The following is a 27,405-nucleotide window of genomic DNA, read 5'->3' as shown; positions in this document are numbered from 1 at the left end:
AGAGGCACTGTTGTCACCATTCTCATCCTGAGTTGAATTAGTCAAGCTGCAGAGCCTCCATCCACTATAAACAGTCCATGGGTGTGTCCAAAATGGTACCCTATTCCCGATGAGGTGCGCTACTTTTTACCAGGACCCACAGAGTTCTCATCAACAGTAGTGCAGTGTATAGGAAATAGGGTGCCATTTCAGTAACACACTATCCCTGCACCTCCATTGAGCACTACTGTTGTCCCAATCGATGTGGGGGAAATCGATGTGGGGACAGTTTCAGAGTGCGCTCTCAAAAGTAGTACACGACAAAGGGAATAGGGTGCCATTTGGGATGCAGACAATGTGTGCTACAAGCCACAGAACACACACGCTACTCCACAGTATTAGTACTACCTGCGGATTATTCTCCTCATGGCATGGTACCACTACTATTTTCTACTTCCAACTAGCTGCTACAGCTGTGTGCCAATACATAGACACACACCCACATAGACAGAAAGACACACTCACACACACACCAAAGGTCCATGGTCCGTTGCCCTGTGTGTGTCAGTAAATGCGGACCTTGGTTTCTTACCAATCTCCTTTGGATTAATGCCCTTTACTAGCTCCCAGGGAGGGGCGGGTCGGGGGGGCATCAAAAGGGGGCACCCCAGGGAAGGTGTGTGTGTGTGTGCGTGGTATAAAACCGACAACCCTTAAGTGGAGCTCTTCTGCCATAAAGCAGCCAGACAGACAGCAATAAAAGCCGGGCCTTACAGCAACAGCTCATTAGCCAGCCTTTCCTGCCACACACACTCACAGACACACACACACACACACACACACACACACACACACACACAATCACACAAACATGAACACACACAACCTTCCTTCACTCTGAAGCCCAGAATCATCCATCACACAGGTCCTGCCTCACACTACTAAGGCAATAGCTGCAGAGCCTGTCTGCTCTATGATATGATCTATGCATAGTCACTTTAATAACTCTACCCACAGGTATATATTACCTCAATTACCTCGACTAACCGGTGCCCCCACACATTGACTCTGTACCGGTACCCCCTGTATATAGCCTCCACATTGACTCTGTACCGGTACCCCCTGTACATAGCCTCCACATTGACTCTGTACCGGTACCCCCTGTATATAGCCTCACTATATTTATTTTACTGCTGATCTTTAATTATTTGTTACTTTCATTTCTTTCTTTTTTTAGGTACAGTTGAAGTCGGAAGTGTACATACATTTAGGTTGGAGTCATTAAAACTCCACAAATGTATTGTTAACAAACTATAGTTTTGGCAAGTCGGTTAGGACATCTACTTTGTGGGGTTTACATACACGAAGTTGACTGTGCCTTTAAATTGCTTGGAAAATTCCAGAAAATGATGTCATGGCTTTAGAAGCTTTTGATAGGCTAATTGACATAATTTCAGTCAATTGGAGGTATACCTGTGGATGTATTTCAATGTATTTCAAGGCCTACCTTCAAACTCAGTGCCTCTTTGCTTGACATCATGGGAAAATCAAAAGAAATCAGCCAAGACCTCAGAAAAAAAATTGTAGACCTCCACAAGTCTGGTTCATCCTTGGAGCAATTTCCACCTGTACAAACAATAGTATGCAAGTATAAAAACCATGGGACCACGCAGCCGTCATACCACTCAGAAAGGAGACTCGTTGTCTCCTAGAGATGAACGTAATGTGGTACGAAAAGTGCAAATCAATGCCAGAACAACAGCAAAGGACCTTGTAAAGATGCTGGAGGAAACAGGTACAAAAGTATCTATATCCACAGTAAAACGAGTCCTATATCGACATAACCTGAAAGGACTCTCATGACGGGAGAAGCCACTGCTCCAAAACCGCCATAAAAACTCCAGACTACGGTATGAACTGCACATGGGGACAAAGATCGTACTTTTTGGAGAAATGTCCTCTGGTCTGATGAAACAAAAATAGAACTGTTGGGCCATAATGACCATCGTTATGTTTGGAGGAAAAAGGGGGATACTTGCAAGCCGAAGATCACCATCCCAACTGTGAAGTACGGGGGACCCAAGTTAAACAATTTAAAGGCAATTCTACCACATACTAATTGAGTGTATGTAAACTTCTGACCCACTGGGAATGTGATGAAATAAATCAAATCTGAAATAAATCATTCTCTCTACTATTATTCTGACATTTCACATTCTTAAAACAAAGTGATGATCCTAACTGACCTAAGACAGGAAATCTTTACTAGGATTAAATGTCAGGAGATGTGAAAAACTGAGTTTAAATGTATTTGGCTAAGGTGTATGTAAACTTCTGACTTCAACTGTATTTTGCATGAAACTGCATTGTTGGTTTTGGGCTTGTAGGTAAGCATTTCACTGTAACGTCTACCTACACCTGTTGTATTCGCTGACAAATCGAATTTGATTTGATTTGATTGTCTGTTAAAAGATGGACTCACTGAGGATACATTTCTTAATTAATGCATGTGGGTGCCAGAGAGCTGATGGCGGTGTTCGTGTGCTTAGCGATTGCTGGAAAACTGATGTAGAATGAATGAACCTCTAACATGTTCTTTCTACGACACACAATTGACATGACAGCACAAAACACAGATTAATCTTTTCTCCAAGCAGCATACCAAGATCATTATCATCCCTATAACCAGGCTGCACCTTTGTGTTTGCATTGCATGCTTTGGGAAGTGAACTAGTACAGTACTGTAATCACTTAGTGCAGGGACAGAGTGTACAGAGGGTAATGTGTAGTGTACATCTGTAGTGTACATCTGCAGGCCGTGCTGTCAGTGTTATCTCCGCACATAAAGGCTTCCTGACTTGTTTAACAACTGTACAAAAAGACTCATGTGAAGGCCAAATTACAGAGGAGGAACTTCTTGATGCAATTATGGCCTTTAACTCTGGGAAAAATCCAGGCCTGGATGGCATACCAGTCTGATTTCACTGTTACTGAAACAGGACCCAGGTGGTAAATATAATATAAAAAATTGGAGGCGCCTTGCACTTCCGTGTTGTGATGCAAAAATTCTAGCAAAGTGCATAGCACATATTAAAAAGGTATTGTCAAATATCATTCATTCTAATCAGACAGGTTTTTTACATGGACAATACTTTGGAGATAATATAAGACAAGTACTGGAAACAATAGAACACTATGAAAAATCTGGGAAACCAGGCCTGGTATTCATAGCTGTCTTTGAAAAAGGCTTTTGATAAAGTACAATTGGAATTGATATATAAATGCCTGGAATATTTCAATTTTGGAGAATCTCTTATAAAATGGTTTAAAGTTATGTATAATAACCCAAGGTGTAACATTTTTAATAATGGCTACTTCTCAGAAAGTATTCAACTGTCAAGAGGAGTAAGACAAGGTTGTCCACTATCGGCATATCTATTTATTATGACCATCAAAATGTTAGCTATTGAAATCAGATCCAACAATAATATCAAGGGGCTAGAAATACAGGGCTTAAAAACAAAGGTGTCATTGTAAGCTGAAGATTCATGTTTTCTTTTAAATCCACAATTTTGATCCCTCCATAGCCTCATAGAGGATCTAGATAATTGTTTTAAATGAAAATGTTATACTTTTATTAATCATCACAATTTTCTTTAACCAATTTTGGTCTTTATTGCAGGGCCGACAGACAAGTTCCTTACTTTCTCCCCATTCTACTTGCCTCTTCTATTTTTACGGTAATGTTGCAATTAGTCATTGTAATTTTGGATAGAGCAGACATTTCCATATACTTCTGTTAGCTGCATGTTTGACATAACTCCACCAGTCCTATTTATGATATCATTTACAAATATTATACCGTTCCACCCCCCCCCCCCCCCCCTCCCCACAAAAAAACATATTTTTTAAAATACATTTGTATATTTGAGAGGTTGTAATCGGAATAAAGGGAAAGGGCTATTCTTGAAACCGTGGTGAGCCATTCTTACTAATCTGCTAGAGAGCCAGTTCGGACTTAAGTATAACTGTTGTATGACCGAAGCCTTTAGTGAGAGGTCTAATGCTCATATAATTCAAAAATCTGTTCATTAGGTGTAGGCAGGCCCATAAGCAAATAGGTAAACTGGGATATTATTAAAGAGTTCATCAGGGTCATTTTTCCACAAATAGACATGTATTTTCCTTTCCATGGTGGCAAGATCTTATCTATCATTGCTAACTTTCTACAATATTGTATTGTAGTCAGATCATTTATTTCTTTTGGGATATACCAAGTATGTCCACTTCACCATCAGACCATTTTATTGGTAAACTACATGGTAATGTAAAACTTGAATTTTTTTGTTATCCAAAACGTAATATAGTAAGTACACTTAGCATAATTTGGTTTGAGGTTAAACTTCTTCCGCTAGCGGAACCCCTCGACAACATTCCGCTGAAAAGGCAGGATGTGAAATTCCAAAATATTTTTTTGAAATATGTAACTTTCATACATTCACAAGTGCAATACATCAAATTAAAGCTTAACTTCTTGTTAATCTACCCATCGTGTCTGATTTCAAAAATACTTTACAGCGAAAGCACACCATATGATTATGTTAGGTCAGAGCCTAGTCACAAAAACACACACAGCCATTTTCCAGACAAACTGACAATAATTAGCATAACGCAACGGACAAAAAATCCCTCTAGAAAATATTCATATTCATGAAATCACAAATGAAGTATATTGAAACACAGCTTAGCCTTTTGTTAATCACCCTGTCATCTCAGAAATTATGCTTTACAGCCAAAGCAAGACAAGCATTTGTGTAAGTTTATCGATAGCCTAGCATAGCATTGTGCCTAGCTAGCAGCAGACAACCTGGTCACGAAAATCAGAAAAGCAATCAAATTAAAACGTTTACCTTTGATGAGCTTCGGATGTTTTCACTCACAAGACTCCCAGTTAGATAGCAAATGTTCCTTTTTTCCATAAAGATTATTTTTGTAGCCAAAATAGCTCCGTTAGTTCTTCACGTTTGGCTGAGAATTCGACCGGTCACGACAACGCCAAAAAATATTCCAAATTAGCTCCATAATATCAACAGAAACATGGCAAACGTTGTTTATAATCAATCCTCAAGGTGTTTTTCAAATATCTATTCGATAATATATAAACCGGGACAGCTGTATTTTCAGTAAGACCGGGAGGAAAAATAGCTACCTCTGTCTATTACGCAAGAATTACTCTGAGAGCACTCAGCCAGCCACTTACGCAATGTAGTCGTTTACGCTCATTCTTCAACATAAAGGCGTGAAACTACGTCAAAATGCTGTAGACACCTTGGGGAATACGTAGAAAAAGGAATCTGGTTGATAGCCCATTCACTGCTCAATAGGGACGCATCGGAACGCAGAGCTTTCAAAACATGAGTCACTTCCTGATTGGATTTTTCTCAGGCTTTCGCCTGCAATATCAGTTCTGTTATATTCACAGACAATATTTTTACAGTTTTGGAAACTTTAGAGTGTTTTCTATCATAAGCTGTCAATTATATGCATATTCTAGCATCTTGTCCTGACAAAATAGCCCGTTTACTTTGGGAACGTTATTTTTCCAAAAATGAAAATAGTGCCCCCTAGTTTCAAGAGCTTAATGCAACCGCTGTGTCAAATTTCAAAAAAGCTTTACGGAAAAAGCAAGCCATGCAATAATCTGAGTACGGCGCTCAGACACAAAACAAGCCATGCAGATTCCCGCCATGTTGTGGTCAGAAGTAGCATTATAAATATTCACTTACATTTGATGATCTTCATCAGAATGCACTCCCAGGAATCCCAGTTCCACAATAAATGTTTGTTTCGTTCGATAAAGTCCATAATTTATGTCCAAATACGTCCTTTTTTTAGCGCGTTGTGTAAACAAATCCCAAACTCACGAGGCGCAGGCGAAGGTTCAGATGAAAGGTTCAGACAAAAAGTTCAAAAAGTTATATTACAGTTCATAGAAACATGTCAAACGATGTATAGAATCAATCTTTAGGATGTTTTAACATAAATCTTCAATAATGTTCCAACCAGAGAATTCCTTTGTCTTTAGAATTGCAATGGAGCGCAGGTTGCTCTCACGTGTGCGCTCGTCATGCCACTCTGGCAGACCCCTGACTCAATCAGCTCTCATTCCCCCCTCCTTCACAGTAGAAGCCTCAAACAACATTCTAAAGACTGTTGATATCTAGTGAAAGCCTTAGGAAGTGCAATATGACCCCATAGACACTGTATATTCGATGGGCAATGAGTGTTTTCTATCCAATACTACTAATAATATGCAAATATTAGCTTCAGGGCCAGAGTAGCAGGAAGTTTACTCTGGGCGCGCTTTTCATCCGAATGTGAAAATGCTGCCCCCTATCCCAAACAGGTTTTAAGGACCAAAACAATTACAGATATGCAATTCAGAATGCAAAATAGTTGGGAAGAGATTTTCAATGTACCAATTCCATGGCGCATGGTTTATGAACTGATACAGTTTTTACATTTAAATGATTATACACAATTCTTGCAACCAATCTTTTTTAAATAACATATATAGTCATAAAAAACATATGGGGATTGGAAATGATGCAGACAATTACATTGATAGAAGCCACAATCTATTTGTAATATTAAAGTTGATCCACCCCCTAAAGAATATATTAAAAAATAAAAAATAATAATAGTCTGATTCATTATAATGGAATATGTAAAACTGATCCTAAATCAGCACTCCTACTCTGTATCAGTGAATAAAACAGTGGGGAGTGACACGCCATAAAGTTGCATGCCACCTGGTCAGAAAATCCCAATGGGACAACAGCAGTGCCAGTTAGAGAGATATAGTAGAAAACTAAACTGTATCTCTCTCACAGGCTGAAAAGCACTCGCACTGTTTGATAACTATCAAATTCAAAATGGCACCAAGAAGAAGCACAAAAACAACAGTTAATGTTGTGAGAGATTATTCTGTCATTGTATTTGGCAAGCTTGAAACAATATAAAGATTGCTCTGGGCAGCAAATCTATTTGGTTTTATATCTAAGATCACTCCAATCCAATTCCGAATAAGAACCGTAAAGGAAATGATGCAGACACCAAGTGTTGGTTTTCATTTACTCAAATATATTTTTGTAAAGTTTTGTCAGATCCAAAAGAGAGAGAGACCAGGCAAGACAACCCTGTTAAGGCGTCAGCATGCTTCAGTTCGGCTGGCGGCTAGTCGAAGTCGGCTAGGTGAACTGAACAAGTGTGCTTGCATACTCCCTTAAAAGACCTTGGCTTGAAAAACAAGAAAATAATTGTATGGTTTGACCATTTTGAGATGCCATGGCCAGTATAAACTCCCTCAACTTCTGAATGAATCTAAGAGAACTACAAAAAAATGGTCATTCCTTTTTACGTTTTAGACGAGGAGATCTTAGTGGCGCAATTTTAAATCTAACAAAAATGTTGGTGCAATATTTATCAATGAAAAAATGTGCATTAAAACAAGTAATCTTTTGTTGAATGAAAACAAAGACTTTATTGAAGAGTACCTACAGTTGACCAATCACAGACGAAGGGGTGTAGACTTCGGCTCCCGAAGTTCGGCTTGCCTCAAGAAAACATTTAGTGCCCCTGAACAGTAAAAAATTAAAAAAACGTACCAAAGTCGAAAACTAACAAAAACGTCACAAAATGTCATTATAATATATGCACCAACTCTTCGGAACTGGTTCGGATGGGAAGCATGCAGACGCATTTACCCTCCTCTCTGGGGAGGCACGTGATACACACACACACACACACACACACTTATCCATGCAGAAAGAGACCAAGACATACTACCAGTCCTCCACAGGCTACATACACAGATGCCCTCAGTTTACCACACACACACAAACTCCCTCACAAGGAGGAGGGGCGTCTCCTACTTTTCTGTCCAGGAATTACACAGGCATTAATGTAATTAGAGTAAGACTAACAAGGGCAGACTTTCTGCTTATTACTCTGCGGTCGACCCGGGAGAAAGACGGCAGCGTTCACATGGCATTTGTCCAACCTCTAATGACAACACCCCACCCCTCCCCTCCCTCATAATCCTTTCCTTTCCATCCACTCAGGGGCGGGGTAGGGATGTATGGAGGGAGAAATGGGGAGGGTTAATTGCTGTGGAGGGCCATTGGAGTTTGATGAAAAATAGTTGTGAGACTGTGTTGGTCGAGAGAGGTGTGTGTGTGTGTGTGTGTGTGTGTGTGGAGGGGGAGGGGGGGGCATGAAATCAACATGGTTCCAGGAGGAATTACTGCCAAGAGCACCCCTTGTATACATTGGAAATTAACCATTCAACATTAAATAATCATAAATCTTCCGTTGTCTGGCCAACAGTGTTGATTGACATGTGTTTGATGCCTGTCAAGGGTCAAAGGTCAGACATCAGTCACAGTGGGTGCCTGGCAGGACCAGAACACATATGAAACCATCATTAGAATTCCCTCCCATGACAGTGGAACATTCCAGATAATTCCCATCATGTGCAACTGCATGCAGGGCGTGCACATCCCCTGGGCACCCAGGTAGTCATAAGCATAGAAATACAGTCTCAGAGGTCGCTCCGGGGTGAACTTTTCCTTAGATACTGTATAGAGCTAGGATCTGCTGCCCATTCCCCAATCCTAACCTTAAACATTAGTGGGGAACTGCTAAACTGACCTAAGATCAGCATCTAGGGGCAACTTCACCCTAGATCTTCAGTGATCCGCCTGGAAGGAAGTTCAATACACAATAAGAGGTAGTAGGTAGACTAAGTTGTGATCCTATGAGCATCAACCCTTATGCAAGCTACCTACTGTATGTACTATTGATGAAATCTGTTGTATCTTTTTTTTTTCATTCGTGCCTACAACTGAGATAAAGAGATTTGTGTGGTCCCTCTACATTGAAACCAGCTTACCAGAGTAAACATGTAATGTGTTAATTGACTGTGTACAGTGCCTTGCGAAAGTATTCGGCCCCCTTGAACTTTGCGACATTTTGCCACATTTCAGGCTTCAAACATAAAGATATAAAACTGTATTTTTTTGTGAAGAATCAACAACAAGTGGGACACAATCATGAAGTAGAACGACATTTATTGGATATTTCAAACTTTTTTAACAAATCAAAAACTGAAAAATTGGGCGTGCAAAATTATTCAGCCCCTTTACTTTCAGTGCAGCAAACTCTCTCCAGAAGTTCAGTGAGGATCTCTGAATGATCCAATGTTGACCTAAATGACTAATGATGATAAATACAATCCACCTGTGTGTAATCAAGTCTCCGTATAAATGCACCTGCACTGTGATAGTCTCAGAGGTCCGTTAAAAGCGCAGAGAGCATCATGAAGAACAAGGAACACACCAGGCAGGTCCGAGATACTGTTGTGAAGAAGTTTAAAGCCGGAGTTGGATACAAAAAGATATCCCAAGCTTTAAACATCCCAAGGAGCACTGTGCAAGCGATAATATTGAAATGGAAGGAGTATCAGACCACTGCAAATCTACCAAGACCTGGCCGTCCCTCTAAACTTTCAGCTCATACAAGGAGAAGACTGATCAGAGATGCAGCCAAGAGGCCCATGATCACTCTGGATGAACTGCAGAGATCTACAGCTGAGGTGGGAGACTCTGTCCATAGGACAACAATCAGTCGTATATTGCACAAATCTGGCCTTTATGGAAGAGTGGCAAGAAGAAAGCCATTTCTTAAAGATATCCATAAAAAGTGTCGTTTAAAGTTTGCCACAAGCCACCTGGGAGACACACCAAACATGTGGAAGAAGGTGTTCTGGTCAGATGAAACCAAAATTGAACTTTTTGGCAACAATGCAAAACGTTATGTTTGGCGTAAAAGCAACAGAGCTCATCACCCTGAACACACCATGCCCACTGTCAAACATGGTGGTGGCAGCATCATGGTTTGGGCCTGCTTTTCTTCAGCAGGGACAGGGAAGATGGTTAAAATTGATGGGAAGATGGATGGAGCCAAATACAGGACCATTCTGGAAGAAAACCTGATGGAGTCTGCAAAAGACCTGAGACTGGGACGGAGATTTGTCTTCCAACAAGACAATGATTCAAAACATAAAGCAAAATCTACAATGGAATGGTTCAAAAATAAACATATCCAGGTGTTAGAATGGCCAAGTCAAAGTCCAGACCTGAATCCAATCGAGAATATGTGGAAAGAACTGAAAACTGCTGTTCACAAATGCTCTCCATCCAACCTCACTGAGCTCGAGCTGTTTTGCAAGGAGGAATGGGAAAAAATTTCAGTCTCTAGAGACATACCCCAAGCGACTTACAACTGTAATCGCAGCAAAAGGTGGCGCTACAAAGTATTAATTTAAGGGGGCTGAATAATTTTGCACGCCCAATTTTTCAGTTTTTGATTTGTTAAAAAAGTTTGAAATATCCAATAAATGTCGTTCCACTTCATGATTGTGTCCCACTTGTTGTTGATTCATCACAAAAAAATACAGTTTTATATCTTTATGTTTGAAGCCTGAAATGTGGCAAAAGGTCGCAAAGTTCAAGGGGGCCGAATACTTTCGCAAGGCACTGTAAATGGAGCAGCGATCAATAGAAGCTTTGATACACACAAGCAAAAGCCAGACCCAGGCCGACAACAGCGAGGCATCCATTTTACCCTCAGCATTTTGGAGAGTGTTGCATACAGAGTCCTACCCCCTCCCCCCCCTCTCTCAGAGCAAATGTTTGTTTAACGTTAATAACAGCCAGCTGCTCGGTCCGGCTCCGGCACCTTTCAGAATGACTGTGCATCTCATTTGTAGGCTAATCTAGGAGACAGACACACAATGGCTTAGTCCCAAATGGTAATAGATTCCCTACAAAGAGCACTACACTTTAAAAAAGGGTTCCAAAAGGACTCTGTATGCACCACTCTCCAAAATGCTGAGGGTAAAAAGGATGCCTTGCTGTTGTCGGCCTGGGTCTGGCTTTTGCTTGTGTGTATCAAAAGCTTCTATTGATCGCTTTTTGGTTCCAGATAGAACTATTTTGGGTTCCATGTAGAACCCTCTGTAGAAAGGGTTCTACATGTAACTCAAAAGGGTTCTACCTGGAACCAAACAGGTTCTACCTGGTACCAAAAATGTTTTTCCAGGGGTTCTCCTACAGGGACAGCCAAAGAACCCTTTTAAGTTCTAGAAAGCACTTTTTTTTTAAAGATTCTACTTTAGAACAAAGCCCTATGTGCGCCCATTTGGGATGCAGAGAATGGCTTCAGAAGAGGCTCGCCAACAGATGGCACCAGCACCGTACCCATACCAAAAATACAATACAAACAACCAGTCTGTTCCAAACATTATACCACCATAAATGTTTTGTGTCATTAAAATCCTACATTGTGTGTGATAAACACATTTATAGCATTTGGAGTGTTCGCTTGATACTCAGAGATGCCATTCTGCTTTAAAGACAGGCTATTTCCTCTCAGCTGCAGGAGATATAAGCCTTTTAAATGTTCAGATAAGGATTATCAGATCACTATAATGTCACCACTGGAGAATTAACACTCAATACAAGATCTTCCTCTGTCAGGTTTTTCTGCGTGATCTACAGTATATATCTGCATCCAAAGTGGCACCCTATTTCCCATTTAGTGCACTATGTTGTCACACCCTGATCAGTTTCACCTGTCCTCGTTATTGTCTCCACCCCCTCCAGGTGTTGCTTGTTTTCCCCAGTGTATTTATCCCTGTGTTTCCGGTCTCTCTGTGCCAGTGTATTTATCCCTGTGTTTCCTGTCTCGCTGGGCCAGTGTATTTATCCCTGTGTTTCCTGTCTCTCTGTGCCAGTGTATTTATCCCTGAGTTTCCGGTCTCTCTGTGCCAGTGTATTTATCCCTGTGTTTCCTGTCTCGCTGGGCCAGTGTATTTATCCCTGTGTTTCCTGTCTCTCTGTGCCAGTTCGTATGTTCCAAGTCAACCAGCATTTTCCCCGTACTCCTGCCTTGGTTATTCTCTTTTTTTCTAGTCCTCCCGGTTTTGACCCTTGCCTGTTCTGGACCCGCCTGCCTGACCATTCTGCCTCCTGGACTCTGATCTGATTTTGACCTTTTGCCTGTCCACACCTATTCTCTTGCCTCTTGCCTACTCCTTTTGTATTAATAAACATTGTAAGACTCCAACCATCTGCCTCCTGTGGCTGCATCTGGGTCTCGCCTTGTGTCATGATAGTGGTGTTTGTCAAAAAACCTATGTGACATTCACACAGAATATAAATGCATGGCCACAGGGACAATATGACGGAATGGTTTGTGACCTCTCTTCATACCATTGTGTTTGATTTCAGCAGGAAACACCAAGTGAGAATAGCTGATAGTCACTGATATCTATAGGGGGTTCTTCTGTGTCATGATCATCTCTGCATTCAACACTGACATGAGTGTGAATGGCCGCCAATATGATCAATCATATCCCAACTTCCTGATTTTTTTTTTCTCCATTCTTTAACAGCAGTGGTGTAGTGGAGCCTGGAGAAGTGGGTATACTGACCAGCAAAGGAAAGGCGCACTGTGTGAAAAATTATATGAAACAGTGACATTTTACCTTATATCATGAGCCATGTCTTACCTTGCTTTAAAGTAGTCTGTAGTCAAAATTCCACCATAGAAACGTGGAGGCAATTATTTTATAAAGACTTCCTCATATGTGCTCTCCTGTTCTACTGTTTTTCAAATCAACTTTCTTTCATTGTCATTGTCTAGCAGCCAAAGACATGGTCCTAGTCATATTAGCCATCCATGCTAGTTGTTGAACGTCCTAGTCATATGAGAAACCCATGCTAGTTGTTGATAATCCTAGTCATATTAGAAACCCATGATAGTTGTTGATAATCCTAGTCATATTAGAAACCCATGCTAGTTGTTGATAATCCTAGTCATATTAGAAACCCATGATAGTTGTTGATAATCCTAGTCATATTAGCAACCCATGCTAGTTGTTGATAATCCTAGTCATATTAGCAACCCATGCTAGTTGTTGATAATCCTAGTCATATTAGAAACCCATGATAGTGGTTGATAATCCTAGTCATATTAGCAACCTATGCTAGTTGTTGATAATCCTAGTCATATTAGAAACCCATGATAGTTGTTGATAATCCTAGTCATATTAGCAACCCATGCTAGTTGTTGATAATCCTAGTCATATTAGAAACCCATGCTAGTTGTTGATAATCCTAGTCATATTAGAAACCCATGATAGTTTTTGATAATCCTAGTCATATTAGAAACCCATGATAGTTTTTGATAATCCTAGTCATATTAGCAACCCATGCTAGTTGTTGCGTCTTTAGAGCTCCCCTCTTTCTAAATTTCTAACAGGTATTTTCATCTCTGTCCATGAATCTGCTCTCATGTGTGGTGCGCATTTTAGAATTATGTTTTGCCGCAAATTGTATTTTGGAACATTCACACATAGGCCTACCACTGTGTGCATATTGCTGCGCTTAAATGTGAAGAAATAATAGTTTATCACATTTTTGAGCTAAACATTCAGATCTGTTCCATCAGCCTTATTAATTGATATGGCGTATACGCTCCACTACACCCCTGTTTAACAGCCATTTGCCTGCTGACCTTCCGGTTAAGCTCAAAAAGCCTCCTGAGCAACAACAGAGCATTTTGACTTAAAAAAAGAAAAAACTGTACCCAAATGGCCCCCTTTTCCCTATATATTCCCTATATAGTGCACTACTTTTGCCCAGTGACTTGGTCACAAGTGAAGTAGTGCACTATATAGGGGATAGAGTGCACGTTGGGATGCAAACAAAATGTTTGAAGTCAAATTCAGCCTGTCCTCCAGTCCACACGATTAGCCCTTAAATGTATCTGCACAAAAGGCATCCCAGCCCGGGGCAAGAGACACTGATAACAGCAGGAAACAGTCTCTCTCTCGTTAGCTAACTGTTAACAATCCAATTTTCTCAATTACTCCCGAACAAAAACAACGACAACAAAAAACTTCACAAAACAGATACAATGTGCCATATGGAGGAATTGCTAGGGTAATTATATATGCTGTAGTCACACACACATCACTTGCTGTGGAGTACTGGACCTCACACATCCTTTGTTGTAGTGTACTGGACCTCACACATCCCTTGTTGTAGTGTACTGGACCTCACACATCCTTTGTTGTAGTGTACTGGACCTCACACATCCCTTGTTGTAGTGTACTGGACCTCACACATCCTTTGGTGTAGTGTACTGGACCTCACACATCACTTGCTGTGGAGTACTGGACCTCACACATCCTTTGTTGTAGTGTACTGGACCTCACACATCCCTTGTTGTAGTGTACTGGACCTCACACATCCTTTGGTGTAGTGTACTGGACCTCACACATCCCTTGTTGTAGTGTACTGGACCTCACACATCCCTTGTTGTAGTGTACTGGACCTCACACATCCCTTGTTGTAGTGTACTGGACCTCACACATCCCTTGTTGTAGTGTACTGGACCTCACACATCCTTTGGTGTAGTGTACTGGACCTCACACATCCCTTGTTGTAGTGTACTGGACCTCACACATCCCTTGTTGTAGTGTACTGGACCTCACACATCCCTTGTTGTAGTGTACTGGACCTCACACATCCCTTGTTGTAGTGTACTGGACCTCACACATCCCTTGTTGTAGTGTACTGCACTGTAGCAGGACTAGGGTTGAAAAATTCCAGTAACCTTCCCAAAATTCCAATCAGGATTCTGGAAAACCTGGGAATTTTGGAAAAGTTACCAGAATTTTACAACCCTAAGTCGTAAAGAATGCTGTATTGGATGAAAAGGCCTGGTGTAGGTCTACTAAACACTGTACTGCTGGTTAGCCTGGCGAGGCCCTGTGCAGCAGTAGGGATGAAATGTAGCAAAGAACTGGAGAAGGGGATGGGCCAGGAGGATGACTGCTTTGTCTTTAGGGCACTAAGGAGGCCCCTGAGGGTCAGTATTGAGAGGAAAGGTCAGTTGTGTATGTACAAAGCTACCCTAGGACCCTGTGTTCCTAGGGAGGCTAGTGGCTGTATTCGAGGGACTTACTGAACAACAGCCACAGTCTAACTGCCTGGCTGGAACACACACACACACTTGTCCCTGACGACAGGCCCTGCCAGAGGGGGTGTCAGTGGCACCAGCTCCATGTATAATAACTTCCTCTGCCTCCTCTATTCATTAGGTAGGAATCATTGGAGCATTGGAGCCTGGGTACACACCAGACCTTGGTTCAAACACTAATATAATTTAAAACACTTCAAATACTGTGCTTGCTTGAGGTTGCCTGGTGCAATGGAGCTATTAAATTAGTTGGAAATGTGCAAACCCTGACAATCAGGCACTGTAGGCAGGCTAAAGCAAACTCTCAAGGAACCTCCAAAGATTTCAAATAGTATTGAACCCAGGTCTGCTATGTAAGTAAGAGAAGGGAAGCATCAATTGACATGGTGACTAGGACTGGCTGGAGACTCCAGGCCATTGTCATGATGACACAGGCCGTGTCCAAAATGGCATCCTGTTTCTTTTATAGTGCACTACTTTTGACCAGAGTCTATGGGCCCTGGTTAAAAGTAGTGCACTATATATGTATTAGGATACCATTTGGGACATAACCTCAGTAAAAGGTCAGTAATTACAAGCTGCACTTTCATAAACACAAACACACTACTGACAAACATTTGAACTGCTCATCGTTTGGAAAACCACCAGGGGAAATAGCAGTGTATTAGCCAATGCAATGTCTATTATGGTGTTTTGTGTGTAGCCTGTTAATTGACCATTGGTTGATGTGGATTGTTTTCCCAACACAAAGACTGGTAATATAATACTAATACACTAATAATAAATATTAATCAAGTACTGCACCATTCTATATAATAGTGGGAATCCAGAGTGCCGATCCAGAGTCAGATTAGCTTTTTTTAGGTCCTAATGAACGTGATTACATGGCCAGGGAAGACCTGATCCTAGATCACTCCTACTCTGGAACCATGGAAAATTTGTCAGACTAAGAATTCTTAGGCTGATTTCAGCTAAATGTGAAAGTGTGACTGTTGGGAAAAATGGGACAGAGACATTTCCCTAGATTCCTAAATACCTCAGAGAGGTTTTAGGGGCCAGTCCTATACACGGAGAAAAATCTTAAGCTTTTACTATCTATTTTATCCCATTATATACATTTATTACATTTTATTTAATGCATTAGTCTCTCATGTCCACTGTTGTTTTATTGTTGTTTTACTGTTTTACTATTTGTCTCCTAATTTAGAAAACGTGTTGGTTTTGTCTGACCTTTTCTTATTTTACTTTGAAATGCATAATCTGTAAGAAATGTGTAATATAAATACAGTTTGATTTGATTTGACTTGACTTGAAACCCAATAGGCCTATCCTTGAAATTGAAAAAACAACTTATCGTGACAAAATGCCTCATATTCTCAGGGGAAAAGAGACCCCCAAGCATATATGTGTCGAAACTATCAAGGACACATACTGTAGCACCATGGGGGCTCCTGCAAAGTGTGTACAAATGTGACATGCTGCAGCATTTGTTCCTCTCAGAAGCACAGGGCCAGTCTAATTATATATATATATATATAATATATATATAATAATATAATATAATATAATAATATAATATAATAATATATGTACTGTGCATTATTTGAAACATAGGCCAGGCGTTATGGTTTAATGGCCTCATGAGGCCAATGGTATCACGTGACTGCAATGTCCTCTTACTAAAATAATTACATGAATATCGGGTTTACACGAGCAGGATCAAATCTAGCTAAGTGTCTTTGTGGTAAAAATGTATCCAGTCTTTAAAAAACTGCATCTCTTTAATTTTCTCTATTCTAGAAATACTAGAGGCACAATAGCACAGGTAAAATGTGCTTCTAGTACATTGATACACTAGTTTGATTATTTCCGTGGCTTTTTATCCCAGACTATGAGGCCTTACAATTCGGAACATATAGGATTACTTATACTTACGTCAAGCTTTTCAAGAGCAACTACACACAACAGCTAGCTTGTTGCGCAGGCATTCAAGATTAAATCCCAAATAGGACCCTATTCCCTACACAGTGCACTACCTATGAGCAGAAACCTGGGTTAAAGTAGTGACCCTATGTAGTGAATAGGGTGCCATTTGGGATGCATTCCACATCTCCCCTGGTTCCTCCTGAGGGGGGCTAATGAAGGGATTTAGATTCCGTGCGTCTCCTCTATCTGACGTCTCACTCCTGTTTCATCCTCTCCTGACGTTAGCCTCTAACCCTGAGTTATACAACCCCCCCCGGCAAGTCACCACATATTCACCCCCATTTCCAATCCAGAAGGTATAGATTTCACATCAATACCGATCATTCACACTGCAGGAGAAAACAATGTTGTGTGGCTTCCCTAAGAGGCATCCTGGCTAACATGTATTTACAATGGCATCTACAGTGCTGTTTTTTCTATGTAGACCTCCTGTGCATTCCCTCATTGGAAAAGCAACAGAAAATCCTAATAGACACTCAATGTTCCTTTTTCCAGTGGTATGTTCCACTCAGTAGCTTTACATTTGTATCTATGCATGTACATAGACTGTGAGTCATGCTCATGTCAGTCATGCTTACGTTATGGTGAATACATCTAGATTTACGTATGTACATGGATACTCAGTTATCCATGGTGACAACAGCAAACACTCCATCGGCAGATAAGCAGCTGTACCTGCCTCTGTCCCTATAGTGAGTTTCCCTGCTCTGCTTTTTACCCAAGGGTCTAATTATATTCCCTGTGACAATGAACTAGCAGCATAACCATGGTGTCTAACTCTACCTCTGTCTGGACCACAGTACATCTCTGTTCCAAATGGCACCCTATTCTCTATATAGTGCATATGGGCCCTAGTGGGCCCTAGTCCAAAGTAGTGCACTAAAGAGGGTGCCATCTGGGAGCCAGAACAAAATAATGGTGTTCCAAAAAAGGTCCAGTCGCCAGGACCACGAATACAAATTCCATCTAGACACTATTGCCCTAGAGCACACAAAAAACTATACATACCTTGGCCTAAACATCAGCGCCACAGGTAACTTGCACAAAGCTGAGAGACAAGGCAAGAAGGGCCTTCTATGCCATCAAAAGGAACATAAAATTCAACATATCAATTAGGATCTGGCTAAAAATACTAGAATCAGTTATGGAACCCATTGCCCTTTATGGTTGTGGGGTCTGGGGTCCTCTCACCAACCAAGAATTCACAAAATGGGACAAACACCAAAATGAGACTCTGCATGCAGAATTCTGCAAAAATATCCTCCTTGTGCAACGTAGAACACCAAATAATGCATGCAGAGCAGAATTAGGCCGATACCCGCTAATTATCAAAATCCAGAAAAGAGATGTTAAATTCTACAACCAACTAAAAGGAAGTGATTCCCAAAACTTCCATAACAAAGCCATCACCTACAGAGAGATAAACCTGGAGAAGAGTCCCCTAAGCAAGCTGGTCCTGGGGCTCTGTTCACAAACACAAACACAGCCCACAGAGCCCCAGGATAGCAACAAAATTAGACCCAAACAAATCATGAGAAAACAAAAAGATAATTACTTGACACATTGGAAAGAATTAACAAAATAACAGAGCAAACTAGAATGCTATTTGGCCCTAAACAGAGAGTACACCGTGGCAGAATAGCTGACCACTGTGACTGACCCAAACTTACGGAAAGCTTTGACTATGTACAGACTCAGTGAGCATAGTTTTGAGAGAGGCCGCCGCAGGTAGACCTGCCTCTCAAGAGAAGATGGGCTATGTGCTCACTGCCCACAAAATGAGGTGGAAACTGAACTGCACTTCCTAACCTCCTGCCCAATGTATGACCATATCAGAGACACATATTTCCCTCAGATTACAAAGATCCACAAAGAATTTGAAAACAAAGCCGATTTTGATAAACTCTCATACCTACTGGGTGAAATCCCACAGTGTGCCATCACAGCAGCAAGATGTGTGACCTGTTGCCACAACAAAAGCGTGAAGTGAAGAACAAACACCATTGTAAATACAACCCATATCTATGTTTATTTATTTTCCCTTTTATACCTTAACCATGTGTACATCATTACAACACTGTATATATACATAATACGACATTTGTAATGTCTTTATTCTTTTGGAACTTCTGTGAGTGTAATGTTAACTGTTCATTTTTATTTTTTATTTTACTTTTGTATATCATCTACCTCACTTGCTTTTTCAATGTTACAGTTTTTCTCAGTCGCTTTGGTGCATTTCTTAGATCAAAAGTGCAATTCTTGATACTACTTGTACAAATTCCAAATCATCTAGTCACTTGTGCACATCATTAAAGCAATTTCTTATTCCTTTGAACAAATTGCAATTGATAATGTACAAGTGTCAGCTTTTTTCCACATTATCTATTGCTCATGTCATGTTGATCAAAATATAGTAGATGGTTCTCTGTTGAATAGTCTTACCCCTCAAAACATCTAGGCATTAGTTCCTTGCATAAGCCATTACATGCAAAATTGTTGAACTATTTGTCATAAACTGTCAAGCATAGTTTTACACATTTCTATTAGACCTTTTTTACAAAAACGTGAATTGTTGAATCATGCAGGTGAAATTGACCCTCAGTCATGAAGGAATGTAAAGTGTTAGTTCAACCAACAATCAACCAGTTGTCTAAGGTGCATCTCATGAAGAATCAACTGGCAAGCATATATAGACAGACCACAACACAGAGTTGCAATTTTCCAATAATGGATGGACCAGGAAACTAACAGGTTCAACAGCCAAGAGGAGGAAGAAGAGGAGCAAGGATGCGTGGTGGAAGGCAAAACAGAGGAAGAGGCAGCAGAGGACATAGGCGCATATCTGATGACATAAGGGCCACTATTGTAGACCATGTTGTTAATCATGGCCTTACAATGGCTGAGGCGGGTCGAAGGGTGCAGCCGAATATTGGGAGCTCAACCGTGTCCTCAATAGTTCAAACGTTTCGAAGAGAGAACAGGTATGTCCACCAATGTACAGTGCACTGTTACTGTATATAAGCAGTATACTGTATACTTCCTACAATGCTTCATATTACAGTAGTCCACTTGTATTTCACAGCATACAGAAATATACTCTATACAGATACATACTGCACCTTACATGCACCCACCTGTATGTTTTACAGTAAAATGTGTGTTCGCATAGTTTTTGTCTATGTGAAAGTGTGCGATGCATCACTGCATTTTTCCCCACATAGGACTGCAAGATTACCTCAAACCGGTGGCAGAGGACGCCTTTTCACACCTCAACAGGAGGAGGCTATTTGCACCATGGTGCGAGCAAACAATGCCATGAGACTCAGGGAAATACAAAGGACCATTATAGAAGACAACGATGTCTTTGAAAACATCCATACGGTTAGCATCTCAACCATCGACAGGGTGCTGCATAGAAACCAGATGAGTATGAAACAGCTGTACCGTGTACCATTCCAAAGGAATGAGAACAGAGTTAAGGAGCTACGGTACCAGTATGTACAGGTAAAACATATATCTATGTAACTACTTTACAGCAACATTTTATAGTGATACATAGTACAGTAAGCATAAACTGCACACATTTCCATTGCTGTGGAAGGAACATGCAATATATGTACATTTTATGTCACTCTTCCTCACCAAAACAAATTCAACTGTGTGTTCTGGGATATAGCGTATAATGGAGTTGGAATCAAGTGAACCCTCTCACAACTTTGTATACGTGGATGAGGCTGGCTTCAACCTGACCAAATGCAGAAGGTGGGGTCGGAATATCATCGGTCACAGAGCTACTGTGGATTTGCCAGGCCAACGGGGAGGAAATATCACCATGTGTGCGGCTATTTCGGAGCATGGTGTCCTAACCCATATCCCCCTTATAGGGCCATACAACACCCAGCATCTACTCAACTTTTTAGAGACTCTCTACAGGGCTCTCATCCCTGATGATGAGAGGGGTCTGTTTAGAGAGGATTTCCCAAAGTATGTGGTCATTTGTGATAATCTGAGTTTCCATCGATCCAAACATCATAAGGCAATGGTTTGTGACCCACCCGAGGATGCTCATAGAATTCCTCCCACCTTATTCACCATTCCTTAACCCAATTGAGGAATTATTTTCAGCATGGAGGTGGAAGGTGTACGATCGTCAGCCACACACACAGATGACCCTGCTGACTGCAGTGGATGCAGCATGTGAGGACATCACAGTAGACGCCTGCAGAGGATGGAGAAGGCATTCCAAAAGATTCTTTCCACGTTGCATTGGAAGGGAAAATATCCGGTGTGATGTGGATGAGAATATGTGGGCCGACAGACAGGTGCCTTAGGGGTGGTTTCCTGTGATTCTTTCTAATTTCGTTTTTTTTCCTTTGTGCCCCTTGGGTTGTCCAGTCTCTTTCAATCAATAACCCACATACAGTAATATGTAAATAGTACTGTTGAAATTGATATATGCCATAGAAGTGCAGCCTTGTGCATTTTCAATACAGTAACTGTCATCCAAACTGTAGCCTAAGTTTACATCAGGTAATACTGTCGAAGTAAACAGTTACATTGACAACATGCCTAAATATTTTGACGACCTTGTTCGTGAACAATGACTCGATGACTTATCATTCTGATGACACTGACATGATCATTGGCATGAATATTTACTTTTGAGAGATGTACTAAGGATTTTTAGTGACTGACTAGCTTTAGAAACATATCTATTGTATATTGCAGTTTGTACAATTTGTTCTAAGAAATGCACTTATTATTTTGCACATGTTAGGGATGATGTGAAAAATGCACCAAAGTGACTGAGAAAAACTGTAACGTTTCCCATGCCAATAAAGCCCCTTGAATTTAAATGAAATTGAGAGAGGGAGAGAGAGAGAGAGAGAGAGACAGAGCGACAGAGAGAGACAGAGCGACAGATAGAGAGAGAGACAGAGCGACAGATAGAGAGAGAGACAGAGCGACAGATAGAGAGAGACAGAGCGACAGATAGAGAGAGAGTGAGACAGAGCGCCAGATAGAGAGAGACAGAGCGCAAGATAGAGAGACAGAGCGACAGATAGAGAGAGAGACAGAGCGACAGATAGAGAGAGAGACAGAGCGACAGATAAAGAGAGAGACAGAGTGACAGATAGAGCGAGACAGCGCGACAGATAGAGAGAGAGAGTTATGGATGCACATGCATGCAATTGTCATTGTGTAAGAGAGAGAGAAAGAGGGAGAGAAAATATGACATAATTACGTACCCCGTAATATATGGTATTCCATAACACACCCTTCCCCACACCCTTCCCCTCGCCACTCAACAAAGTGGTGAGTCAAACCAAACCGGAATCATGCCTGAAGCTAGCGTCTCAAAGCGCTCAAGGCCAGCAGAGTCATGTTCTTGGAAGAAACACATTCAAATACTATGTCCTCTGTCCTAACAGGTGTCCATCCATGATGAATAGAATTGACAGTAATAACATCAATGACACAGCTCAGGTATTACTCAAAGGATGCTCAATTGTTTTTCTATTTTCTATTTTTTTCATTCAAAAATATATATAATTACTATGTAGACCATGGGTGTAATCTCTTTCCCCCTGTTGAGTATAATGCGGTGGCAGGATTTATGGAAAAGGCTTCCAACTGCTTGTAAATGGCTGTCCTTGGCAGGAACCTTCATGCCGAGAGCTCTTAAGAACACCAATAAACATGTTTCCTTTGGGTTTTATTGGAGATTTTTACAGTTTTTCCCTCGAAGGAAATACAGTTAGCCATTAGCCAGTTAATCACTCCTCCGTGACACTAATGCTTACTTAGACATGTTTCCTGAACAATATATGAAAAGGTACAGTATATTATATATTCTTGACTAGAATATTCTGAACACAAAAACTTTATCATTGGAACTCAATGGGCACTTTGCCCATTATAGGAGTACACTCATCCATCCATCCATCCACAGATGTCCAGTTGACCCACTGGCCTCTAGTTTACAGCTCATCTTTCACCCAGGGGAAATATGGCGGCAGTATATTTAATCTCATGGTCAGAGTGGATTCCAGGAGTTGCATGCTATATGCCATTCCTGACCACTTATCACTGTCTTGCTACAGTCAAACAGATTATACTGTTGTTTCAACTTGTTTCACAGCAGCACGGAAACACCTGTGCCTTTTCACATATGAATCCCCCCTAGACTAAAGAAATATCTCAAACATGGTCAGTGGTCACATGAAGAACTACACTTGTTGAACCACTGCAATGAGTTGAACATTTTAAAACCTCAGGACTGTTTGAAACATTTGGGAATTAACGGTAAAAGCTCAATGCAAATGGATAAATTATAGAAATATCCAGAACAAGAATAAGACATGAGAAACCATGCAATGATCTCACACCAGTTCTGTCTCTGTCATGGCCTCATCATGTTTAAGATGCATCCTATGGGCCCTGGTCAAAAGTAGTGCACTACACTAGGGAATAGGGTGTCATTTGGGACTAAAAGTAGTGCACTACACTAGGGAATAGGGTGTCATTTGGGACTAACAATAGGGAATAGGGTGTCATTTGGGACTAACATTAATTTTTGTGTTCTGTGACAGCATTCTTCCACACACTTCAACCTGATTAGTGTTAATCATTGACATAGGTCTTATAAGTACCTTTATATGTAAATAAATATTGCAATACATGCCCAAATGCTGGCTGCAGTAGAATACAGACTCACAAATATTTTGAAACAGTTAATGAACCTTCTTCAACGTCTACATTAACATCTGGGTAATTCTAACAGCATCATTCACATCGATCGTTTAGCAAACGTGTTTCCTCGATTAACATACCGGAGACCATTAATCACGTCAATTAAATTAGCTAGAGTGAGCGCTGCAGTTTTGGGCCCCTTAACTTTCAACCTGCTTCCACGTTGACATGGTAACGTAATGTTTATATAATAGCCTGGATATCACCTCTCTCACCTCCTCAATTGCTGCTATGCCATGGCCAAGCACCACGATGGGGCACAATCACTGAAGCCAATTGGCCAGCGGTAATGTCCGCACACTCAAATGGTTGATGGTTAAGAAAACGATCTATTCTATTCTAACCATTCGATGTGATTTCCATGCAATATAGGTGGAATCCTCCTTACAATGTAATAATATACGCTACTGAGACTGACCAATGACTAATCATCAAAGGGGTGGTCATAACTGCATAATTAAAAACCTTCACACTACTCATATTGATTGGTAAACTGATCTTAAAGGGATAGTTCACTTAAATTACAAAAAAAACATATTGGGTTCCTTACCCTTATCATTACTCTATGATGAACAGGGTATGACGGCAATCCATGCGTTTCGTTTAGTTTCCCGGGCACTGCTTCCACATGCTAACGTTTTAGCATTTGTGGCACAAATGTTATTCAAGTAATGGGGCCGGCATTTGCATTTGTCGCGCTTCACAGTCAATTGTAAATACTTTCGGATGATTTGGACATGTTGCGCGAAAAAAACTCATATCCGTTCCATGACTTGAATGGGATTTGTTCCACAGATGCTTAAACGTTAGCGTGTGGAAACATTCGAAGGGATGCAATGCACATAATTCCCATTCTTGACCACACAGATGCTGATATCCTTAAATGTATATGCCAACAAGAGATCGCACATCAAATTACTGCCATCTTCAGGTTCAAGGAAAACGAACCTTTAATCTGTTACGAAATACAATGGGAATCGTGACTGAAATAACGATGGGGACTGAGTAATGCATTGCTTTACATAATGCAATAGCTATTTTAGGGTATCTTGTTCAATTATTCAACTGCAACCAACAGCTATAAATCAATATTTAAAGGTTCCTGTGCCTAATTGTGACAACAATTACGTTCTGCATCACAGCCATAATGACATGTCTTCAGCGCAGGAAAAGCTTACGGCAGTGTGAAGGCGTAAAATAGGGAGGATTAATTGTAATTTGATCACGAGTTTGTTGCACGTGCGCGGCACCTATTCCAACCCACCGCAAATTAATCTGAAATGGCCATTGTTTATGAAGTTATGACAAAAATAAATTATCAAAATTGAATGACAACAAAAATGAATAACAACATCCAATACTGTATGTTTTTGTGTTAATCCAACAGCGGAAAATCTCCAGGAATTACGAAAATTAAAACACATTTTCAAAAACTGCGCACATGATTACAGAATTACGCTTTCCACATGGGCGCGCGCTGTATGAGCGCTACCTCCAGGGCAGTGTAGGCTACACCCCCCCCTCCCTCCCTCCCCCCTCCCTGACACACACATACACACACGAACAACGAAAGCGTCCTGAAACGTTTATGCCCCAGAAACCCAAAGCAAACGCACATATATGATATAGGATACAAAGGCCATGGTGCAGAGTGGGTGAATGAGTTTACCTCGGTGTCGTAGATTTTGGTGATGAGTGAAAACTTGTAATTCCGTGATTCTTTTATATGTTGTATGGCCAGTTGGACTGCGGGCTCGATGCCCTGACTAATGCTGCTCATCAGCGCCGACTCGTTCATCGGCATGAGCACCATGATGGGCAACTTTTCATTATCCCCCGAGAACCAGCTGTTGTCCTGACCGTGCCTCGTATAGTCATTGCAGACCTTGGCTAGCGCAGGCTGAAACATCAAGATGGACAGGAGCAGGCATACCGACAGAGGCGTCATCTCCCATCCGCAGTGCCGTCGGGACGGGGCCATGCTACTGTGCAGGACGACCAAAGCAGATCCCACCGAGCTCTCACTGCTCAGACATCGCACATTTGGGGTCGTCCGAGATGGTCAAACAATCCACCCGAGAGGGAAATATTATTATTAAAATGGTCCAAACGGTAAAACCACAACCTTAGCCTTGGTAGGGGGTTCAACCGCAGTGAGACACTTCGACCTGATTGAAGTCTATTACAGTGAATTTAAAACAAATATATTCTCGTTGACAGGTACTCTGTAAAATTAATCCAATGGTCCAGTTTTAGTGGTGTACCATATATGGAAGAAACCGAGACGGTTCTGATGCAGAAGGTGTTATTGGCGCTGACGGTTGTCTCTCTCCTCCTGGTCTCCGTGATCCACAACTCCCTCCGCGTTAAAAATCTCTCCAACTCAATCCCTCTCCTCACCTTGTGGAACTAGGGTAACCATGGCACAAGTACATCACAATTCACAGTCTGTAGGATGCTCAATAAGACAACTTCAAGATGACAGAGGACGACCAGTCAGCCACTCTCGGTGACAAATGTTATGGATACAAATGTACCTCCTGAGTATTTTCCCCAGCCAAGAGACAGCAGAGTAGCCTAATAGAGCATCCGTGCCAACGCACTACAATATGTAGTCTATTCAGGGCGAAGAGAATATGGTAATTCTGGTTAAAATTTCCTAAATAGATAATCTTAAAAGCAGTCTTGATTGCAGCGTGTCCAGCGTGGGCGAGAACAGATGGCGTCGGCGTCCAGACAGCCCACGCGACTTGTGTCAGTGTGTGTGCGCTCGCTGCGGACGATGCTGCGGCTGCCTGAGTGTCTGTTAAAGTCTGCACTTATTTAATGTAGTTGCTGCTCAGAGCGCGAGCGAATGGGAGCAGCAAAATATATGTGGAAAAGAGGGGAGAGAGAGAGAGAGAGAGAGAGAAAGGGGAGGAAGGGGAACGCAGAGGGATGGATGGATGGTGCAAGCTCTTGTCGCCTAACAGGCAAAGGTGATTTATTGGGCTTTCATGTTTAGAAGACAGAAAGGATTTCAAACATGCAAGAGGGGTTGCATGTAGCCTGCTGTGTCAAGCAATGGCTCTATGAGCAGGCCTACGTCGTAAAACAGTAATATATTATGAAGGCTATATTAACATAGTATATAGCTTACATTTCAAAATGGTTGATATTTTATTTGTTGAAGCACAATATAAGCAATCTAAGGATTCCGTTACAGAAGCACCAGGTTCATAAAATAAATTATTTAAAAAATATATATATAAAGTTATGGTAGCAGAAGTGAATGTTGAACGCCACAAAAACAAAGTGTCAGAGACTCCAACGAATGCAAATTACCGCCCGCTTTGTTAAATAAACACTGCCACCTAGCATCTTCAAGCGGTTTCTTACCTCTTTCCCTCATGAGTAATTGTCCACTTTGACTTTGGTGGGCAATGTATTAAAATTGTATGCCAATTGAAATGAAAGCATAATAGAAACAATATAATTAGGTGTACATACTCTAAATTTTATACAATCTGACAAATAGGGATTTTGGTGCCGTTTGAGTCTAGTTTCTGAGGACTAAATGAGCAAGATGCAGCT

The 27,405-nt window shown here is 41.1% G+C and overlaps 1 protein-coding gene across 1 annotated transcript in view; it reads right to left on the bottom strand.

Annotated features, from left to right (window-relative positions):
• The window catches only part of LOC110489398 (gamma-aminobutyric acid type B receptor subunit 2), a 378,500-nt gene extending 351,816 nt beyond the window's left edge, over positions 1–26,684 (bottom strand). Inside the window, exon 1 of the mRNA XM_090227680.1 lies at positions 25,502–26,684. Within this exon, the coding sequence (XP_090083806.1) occupies positions 25,502–25,813 (312 nt within the window). The 5' untranslated portion in view covers positions 25,814–26,684. The remainder of the gene's footprint in view (positions 1–25,501) is intronic.
• Between the last annotated feature and the right edge of the window lie 721 nt (positions 26,685–27,405).

The sequence above is a fragment of the Oncorhynchus mykiss genome, chromosome 30 (assembly GCF_057628025.1).
Source record: "Oncorhynchus mykiss isolate SJ-2025 chromosome 30, ASM5762802v1, whole genome shotgun sequence".
NCBI classification, from domain to species: domain Eukaryota; kingdom Metazoa; phylum Chordata; class Actinopteri; order Salmoniformes; family Salmonidae; genus Oncorhynchus; species Oncorhynchus mykiss.
Note: the sequence above shows the minus strand (reverse complement) of the source record. Positions and strands in the feature narration are given on the sequence as shown.